The sequence below is a fragment of the Ursus maritimus genome, unplaced genomic scaffold (genome assembly GCF_017311325.1).
Source record: "Ursus maritimus isolate PB19 unplaced genomic scaffold, ASM1731132v1 scaffold_2, whole genome shotgun sequence".
Classification (NCBI taxonomy): domain Eukaryota; kingdom Metazoa; phylum Chordata; class Mammalia; order Carnivora; family Ursidae; genus Ursus; species Ursus maritimus.
The window spans coordinates 15,475,994-15,484,411 of NW_024424452.1; the positions used below are offsets into that span (position 1 = coordinate 15,475,994).

General features: G+C 50.3%; 1 protein-coding gene across 1 annotated transcript in view; it reads left to right on the forward strand.

Annotated features, from left to right (window-relative positions):
• Positions 1 to 1,980, forward strand: part of ASL (argininosuccinate lyase) — a 9,765-nt gene extending 7,785 nt beyond the window's left edge. The window contains exons 12-17 of the mRNA XM_040635005.1: positions 146 to 230; positions 342 to 401; positions 663 to 746; positions 1,357 to 1,437; positions 1,580 to 1,686; positions 1,796 to 1,980. Of these exons, the coding sequence (XP_040490939.1) occupies positions 146 to 230; positions 342 to 401; positions 663 to 746; positions 1,357 to 1,437; positions 1,580 to 1,686; positions 1,796 to 1,940 (562 nt within the window). The 3' untranslated portion in view covers positions 1,941 to 1,980. The remainder of the gene's footprint in view (positions 1 to 145; positions 231 to 341; positions 402 to 662; positions 747 to 1,356; positions 1,438 to 1,579; positions 1,687 to 1,795) is intronic.
• Positions 1,981 to 8,418: the final 6,438 nt, after the last annotated feature.

Genomic DNA, 8,418 nt, shown 5'->3' on the forward strand with positions numbered 1-8,418 from the left:
CCCCCCCCCCCCCCCCCCCCCCCCCGCCAGGCCCCGGGGCAGACCCGGACTGCTGGACTGCCTGCTGCTGGACCTCACCCGATCCGGCCTGCAGACCAGCCCGGGGGCCGGGGAGCCCTTTCAGCCCCAGCATCTCTGTCCCCAGCACCGGAAGCAGCCTGATGCCCCAGAAGAAAAACCCAGACAGCCTGGAGCTGATCCGGAGCAAGGCGGGGCGAGTGTTTGGCCGGGTGAGCAGGGCGGGGAGCGGGGCAAGGCTTCTGGGCTGACCGGGAGGGTCCTACGGGAACTTCCAGGATGGGCTCTGAGGTCCAGCCTCCCCATTCTCACTCTTTTCCCAGTGTGCTGGACTCCTGATGACACTCAAGGGCCTTCCGAGCACCTACAACAAGGACTTACAGGTGCGAGGCCGGGCCGTGGGTGAGGGACCCACCCGCACACACACCGCCCATTTCTCAGGGCCCTGGCGCACCCAGGCAGGGGCCCCGCAGAACTGCCACCACCCCTGCTATGCACCCAGCCCTTGACTGCCCTTGAGAACTGTCTCCTCTCTGTTGGCGTGGGTTGTACGAGGCGCCGAGTGTTCCCAGTGGAGGGCAGTGGGGATACGTCCGTGGGGGACAAGGCTGCTGGGCTCTCACCTCCTGCCACGTGCCTCCCAGGAGGACAAGGAAGCCGTATTTGAAGTGTCAGACACCATGAGTGCCGTCCTCCAGGTGGCCACGGGCGTCATCTCTACACTGCAGGCAAGCCCCCCGTCTTCTCCCCCAGGCCCCTACACTCTGGGATGGGCATGCCAGGAGGTGATCTTGCGAGGAGGTGGGGGCGGGTGCATCCAGAAGGTCCGGGGGTGGGGGGAGGTGGGTAGACGTTTGCCCCTGCCCCTGGGAACAGCGAAGGGACAAAAGGTGCTAGCTGCAGTAGAATGGAAGCGGATTAGACTCTAGGGGTCCCATCAACAGGCCTGACCAGATTCCTTTTTTAGTCATTTGTGATGGGAAATCTCAGGATGCACAGTTGAGAGCACGCATAGGGAACCCCTATGGACTAACCCCCAGCTTCAACAATAATCAACTCACGGCGTTTCTTGCTTTGGCCATCTGTACCCACTACCCGCCACCTCCTGGTCCTTCTGATGCACGCTAAAGCTGGGGGCAACCCCAGTAGCACCCCTAAACATCATCAGTGATGATGGCAAATGGCTCAAGCAGAGAGAGCAGAATAGGCTGGGTCAGAGTGGATCTGCCCAAGGCTGGGGACATCCAGGGTAAGGGTACCCCCCCTTAGGCCTGAGGATGGCAGCTTCATCACCCAGGGTCCCCAGGACTCACCACTCCCCCCACCGGTGTCCCTCAGATTCACCGTGACAACATGGCACGGGCTCTTAGTCCTGACATGCTGGCCACCGACCTCGCGTACTACCTGGTCCGCAAAGGGGTGAGTGTGGGGTGGTTGGGGGGAGGGCCGAGGAGATGGGGATGCCCCCTAGGCAGAGGATGGGGCGCGTGAGGGAGGTCATGGGCAGAACAGGGATCAGAGGAAGATTGAGTCGGTGCTGCCCTTATCCCGGCTGTCCCAGATGCCATTCCGCCAGGCCCATGAGGCCTCCGGGAAAGCTGTGTTCATGGCCGAGACCAAGGGGGTCGCCCTAAACCAGCTGTCACTGAAGGATCTACAGACCATCAGGTACGGCCCCCTCCCCTCCCTCTGCTGCCTCCCAGGAGGTGAGCCTGGGCCGCTGAGGCCCCCGGGTGGCCCTGCTGGGCCCTGGCCCACCTTCTCTTCTTTCCCCCAGCCCCCTGTTCTCGGGCGACGTGAGCCGCGTGTGGGACTACGGCCACAGCGTGGAGCAGTACGCCGCCCTGGGTGGCACGGCGCGCTCCAGTGTCGACTGGCAGATCGGCCAGGTGCGAGCACTGCTGCGGGCCCAGCAGGCCTAGAGCCTTCTCCACCCCGCTCCCAAATAAAGCAGGCCCAAGAGGAAGCCTCTGCTTCTTTCCTGCCCAGCCCGACTCCCTCAGCGGTTGGCTTTCAGGGGTCTGTTGAGTGGGCAGTAGGGGCCATCAAGGAAGCAGAGAAAATGGACAAGGGTGGCAGTAGTCATAGATGGGGAGGGAGGAGAGCGGATTGCCTTCATTAGAACCTCCGCCCTGCTCAGGCCCTATGCGGTTCACTGCAGGCATCATAGTAACCTCCTGCTTAGAGCATTCTGGGAGGGCTGGCCTCCTTGGAGCCTTGATGGTACCTGATGGGCTTGGTTATCTCAGTCAGTCCTTGTTCATTATCCTTCCTCCCAGCGTCCTCTAGGCTCCCCTGCTCATACTCTCCCCTTGCTTAACCCACACTTCCCTGAACATGACAGGGTGTCCTGCGCCCTCGTGGGGAGAATGGTATCTTTGGTGGTGAAGTCGGTCATCCAGCTAGCCTGTGATGCCAGGCACTAGCTGAGATTCATACACATGCAAAGATGTCTCCTTTGGACCATGAGGTGAGGGCCCCAGACAGGCAGTGCCTGGAGGGGCCTGCCCCATGTTGCAGTCAAGGACTTGCATTTAGTCAGCAAAGGGCCTGAGGCCAGGTCTGGTACACAGTAAATGTTCAATAGCAGTGAGTCCAGGGCCAGCAGAGACCTCTTCTACACAGATGTCACCAAAATCCTGATTAGAAATATCTGAAATTTATGTTTTATTAACAACAAAGCTAAACTCAAGGAAGAATGAATAACCCCTCCCAAGTGTTTCTTGGGAGCAATGGAAACACTTCATAAACTCAACAGCCAAAACGCCAGCAGTGGGGACACCACGCCACATTCCAAAAAGGGCCAAAGCCATGGCTCGCAGAATGTTCTAGAGTCTTGGCTCTCAAAGTGTGGTTCCTCCTTCCCCTCCTCCTCATCTGGGAATTTGTTTAAAAATGCAAACCTTCAGGCCTGAGACGTACTAAATCAGATTCCAGGTGGGGGCCCAGCTATCTGTTTTTGCAAGGCCTTCAGGTGGTTCTGATGCACGTTCAAGTTTGAGAATCACTGGTCTCTCGAATCTTGTTACCTAAAATTGCCCCAGACCACCACCCCCTCCCAGGTCCCAGCCTGACCTGATCCAGAATGTGCATTTTAGCAAACTCCCCAGATGCTTCTTGTACACATTAGAGTCAAAGTGCTGATCCAGAGAAATCTCCAATCTGGTCTCAGAAAGGAAGGAGGGACTTATGTCCGTCAAACAGCAGACAGGATTAAAATAATGATTGCCATCCATGTGACACAGGGAGCAGTTCGTCGGTAGGGCAGCACCACAATCTAAGTGGGAACTCTGTTTTCAGATAATCCTATTAAAAGTTTCTCCTTAATTAGAATCAGCCCCCCAGTGCTTCCCACCTGTGAGCCTGGCCACATGCCCTCCGACCCGACCAGAGGAATGAGGCTCTTCTGGCTCAGGGAGAGCAAGAGTTTGTGTAGCCTTTCTCCAGACTGTCCATACATGATTGGCAGACCCTTGTCTGCCTCTTTCTGTTCTGTCACCAACTGTCTACACCAAAGTTCAGTAGGACCTTGTCTTGTTTTCCCGTTGCTGCTGTAACGAATTACGCCACATGGTGGCATAAGACAACATAAACATTATCTTATAATTCTTGAGGTCAGAGTCTGAAATGGGTTTTACTGAGACAAAATCAAGTGTCAACGAGCATCTGGGAGAATCTGTTTCTTTGCCTTTTCCGGTTTCTAGAAGCCACCTGCGTTCCTTGGCTTGTGGCCCGTTCCTTCTTCTCTGAGGCCAGCAATACAACATCTTCAAGTCCGTCTCTAACTCTGACCCTCTGCTTCCTTTGTCACATCCTCTAACTGACCTTTCTGCCTCCCTCTTATAAAGACCCACGTGATTACACTGGATCCACCTGGATAAATCAAGATATTCGCTTCATCTCATGATCCTTAACTTAATCGCATCTGCAAAGTTCCTTGTACCATGTTAGGTAACATAGTCACAAGTTTGGGGATTATGATATTGGAGAATCATTGTTCAGTCTACTACATTCTGTTGTCTGGCTCTCAAAGACTAATGTCCTTCCCATGTGCCAAATATTCATTCCATCCCATGCCCCAGCCCCCGCCCAAGTTTTAACCCCTTAAACACCAACACAAGTTCTAAGTCTCATCAGCTCAGAAGTCCCATATCTCATCATCCAAATCATCTAACTTAGGTATGAGTGAGACTCTGGGTGTGATCCGTCCTGGGGCAAAATTCCTCTCTATCCACAAATCTGAGAATCTCACGTGATTGTGGTGTGGATTAGAGCTCACACAAACTCAAGAAACAAATGATCTAATCCCAGAATACAGGGCTTGGTTAGGCACAGGATAACACTTAGAGGCATTTCAATTTATTCTTTTGTAAGATTTTACTGATTTATTTTAGAGCACAAGTGGGGTGGAGGGGGGTGCGAGGAGCAGAGGAAGAGGGACAAGCAGACTCTGCACTGAGCACAGAGTCCTATGTGGGGCTCGATCCCAGGATCCCACGATCATGACCTGAGCTGAAATCAAGAGTCAGACACTTAACCGACTGAGCCACCCAGGAGCCCCCAAGGCATTTCAATTGTAAAAGGAAGAAGATGGAAGGGAAAAAGGAATCACTGGTTCCAAGCAATTTTGAAATCCAATCCAGAAAATTCCACTAGGTTTCAAGGCCTTGGGAGTGCAGGTTTCCCCTAGTCTCTGAAAGTACAGTGTTCCTATGAAACTTTTCATAAGCCAAAATGGGATAAAGTAAAGAAGCAATTACCATTAATTTCATATGGAAAATTTTTGAGCCTCTCTTAGGCTTTTCTGATACCTTAGAACATACCCTGGTAACAGAGGCACAAAATAAATCAAGACAAAGCACAGATGCTCACAGACACAGTTCAAAGCTCTGGTGGCTTGATGCTGAGAGGCTGAGTGCAGTTCCTGGGGAAGGAGCTAGGTGGGGCCGCTCTTGCTGCTTGGGGTGCACACTGCCTCCATAAAGGCTCATGGCAAAACAAACAATGCCAATTTTGCTTTTTTGCCTTTTTAAAAGCAAAAATCATTGGATTTCTTTTGGTTAGTGAAAACGGGTACTAACGTAGATCTTTCATAAAAGGGAAGTGGCATAAGGCAAATTTGAAAAGCATGGGATGCCTGCAATCCTCGCTGCTTTTAAGTTCTGCCCTCTGGACCTGCCCCAACCCCTGCAGAGCCATCACTCCTTTTCCCCGAAGGAAACCACACGTCTTTACAGTAGAGTAACATGTAAGTACATCGGCCTGTTTCCTGCTTGTAGAATTTTGAGGAAACTCGGGAAGCCTTTAATTTCCTCTTCTCTCTCTTCCTTTTAGTCCTCGCTAGCAGTGTTTTGGCTGATATAATATCCTTAAGAACTTTGCAGGTCTCCTGTGAATGTCACAAGGGTTCACTTCACGAGACCAGAGAAAATGGACAATCATGGTGGGGGGGGGAGGGAAAAGTTGGGGATCGCAAACATCCTGATTTCAAAATCTACCACAAAGCTACAGTAATCAAAATGGTGTGATACTGGCATAAAGACAGACATATGGACTAATAGAGTTTAGAAATAAATCCTCACATATATGGCCCAACAGTTTTCAGCAAGGGTGCCAAAACATTCAGTGGGGAAAGATAATCATGTACAAAAGAATGAAGTTGGACTCTAACTGAACGCCGTGTTAAAACGGATCTATGACCTAAATGTAAGACCTAGAACTGTAAAACCCTTGGAGGAAACCACAGGGAAAAAGCCATAGGACATTGGATTTGGCAATGATTTCTTGGATATAATCCAAAGGCATAGACAACAAAGGAAAAAAATAGATTGACTTGATGAAAGTTTAAGAATTTGGTACATCAAGGATACCTAGTGACAGAGTAAAAAGGCAATGCACAGAATGGGAGAAAATAGTTGCAAATCATATATCTGTTGAGGAAATAATATCCAGAACCCATAGATAACTCTAACTCCACCACCAAAAAACAAACAACCCAATTCAACGATGGGCAAAGGCCTTGAACAGACATTTCTCCAAAGAAGAGATCCAAAAGGCCAATAATCACTTAAAAAGATGCTTAATATCACTAATCAATAGGGAAATGCAAATTGAAACTACACCCAGTAGCATGGCTACTATCAAAACCCAGAAAATAGCAAATGACAATTATGTGGAGAAATTAGAGCCCTTGTGCACTGTTGAAGAAGGGAATGTAGAAAGACATCCATCACTGGATTTAGGGCTCATCCTAAGCCAATATGACCTTGTCTTAACTGTTCATCGGGTCTCCATTCGGCACTGGACCTTTTTTTCTGCTTCCCATCTACTCCAGCTCGGCTAAAATGCCCCCCTCCCACCCTTTGAGATTGCCCTGGTAGAGTTTGGATTGAGGTTTCCGGAGCCACCCTTCTCCCTAGAGCACTGAACTCCATGAGTTTACACTGCAACAGCAGCTCACTTCTGGGCCATGTGCTAGCGTTGTGGGATTCCTGCCCAGTATTTGAGACAAAAGATGGTTATTTTTGCTAAGGAAAGGGTGCATTGTGGGAGCAGGGACCTGGTTGATCCTCCCTAAAGGTGGACAATGACTTCATAAGGAGTGGATCAGTTTGACAAGCTCCCTCCTTAGGGTCAGGACCCAAGCAGAGCTTCCATGTGCTGCCTTAGCGGATGCCCGTCCTGTGGCCGACCTTGAAGAACACCTCCAACCCCCTGAAGTGCCCTGTGCTCCCCCAAGCAGGCTTGAGAGCTGGCCTGGTCGGTTGGCAACGGCCTCATCTTCAGCTCTTGCTCTGATAAGTGCTCCCTCCTCCGGCCAATGGGACATTCCTCTCTTTTCTCCACTCTTGCCCCTTTGAAAGGCCAACTCTGGGGTGTCCTCAAGCATCCTTCCTACTGGCAGAACAGCTCTGCAGTCTGGAAATGGGAGAGGAGAGGCAGCCTTGACCCATCTCCCAGGCTTTTGCTCCTCAGAGGTGAACTCAGACCCCTGAGCAGGCAGAGCCTGGAGACCAGGGGCCTAGATAGTGAGAACTTTTTTTTTTTTTTAAAGATTTTATTTATTTATTCAACAGAGATAGAGACAGCCAGTGAGAGAGGGAACACAAGCAGGGGGAGTGGGAGAGGAAGAAGCAGGCTCATAGCAGAGGAGCCTGATGTGGGGCTCGATCCCATAACGCCGGGATCACGCCCTGAGCCGAAGGCAGATGCGTAACCGCTGTGCCACCCAGGCGCCCCGATAGCGAGAACTTTAATAAAAGTTCAAGACATCCTAACTCCCTGGGGTTGTTATTTTTTCCTTCTCTTCATTTTGTTTCCCCTGGAGTGAATTCTTTTTTTTTTTTTTTAAGAATTATTTATTTATTTGAGAGAGAGAGCACCGAGCAGGGGGAGGAGCAGAGGGAGAGGGAGAAGCGGACTCACAGCTGAGCAGGCAGCCCGATGTGGGGCTCGATCCCGGGACCCTGAGATCATGACCTGAACCAAAGGCAGATGCTTAACCAACTGAGCCACCCAGACACTACCTCCCCCTGCTGCCCTCCCTCCCCCGACTGGAGTGGACTCTTAAAGGGAAAAAAAAGCCTCTGGGAATCTTTTCAGGGATGGGAGGAGAAAATTAAATTCTGTATTTGCTGTAATATTCTGCTTATCTTGAAAAAAAAGTATGAAGTCACAGAGCTAAAAACACTGATTTCAAATTTGGAATTTCACAAAGCAGAATTACAGTATAAACACGTTTACTTTAAAACATTAAGAGGCAAAAGACCACATATATAATTCCATTCACATAAAACACCTGGAATAGCCAAATTTATGGAGACAAAAGATAGATCAGTGGTTGCTTAGGACTAGATGCGAGGGACAGAAGGATAGAAAGCAAAGAACACAGGGGCGCCTGGGTGGCACAGCGGTTAAGCGTCTGCCTTCGGCTCAGGGCGTGATCCCGGCGTTATGGGATCGAGTCCCACATCAGGCTCCTCCGCTAGGAGCCTGCTTCTTCCTCTCCCACTCCCCCTGCTTGTGTTCCCTCTCTCGCTGGCTGTCTCTATCTCTGTCGAATAAAAAAAAAAATCTTTAAAGAAAGCAAAGAACACAGAATTTCCTTTCAAGGTGATGAAAATGTTCCAAACTTAATTGCAATGATGGTCATGCACATCTGGGAATATGCCAAAAGCTATCGTGTCGTACACTGTAAGTGGATGAGTTATGTGGTATTTGAATTACATGTCAATAAAACTGTTTAAAAAAATAAACATTAGGGTGCTCTCTTTGCTGAATCCACTGTGAGAATGAAGAGCATTTTCAGTAACCACGCTGTCCACATTCCAGAAAATGTCATCACTCTGAAGTGACAGTTATTGTGAAAAGCCCAGAGGAATCCTGTGGAGGGATGTCATC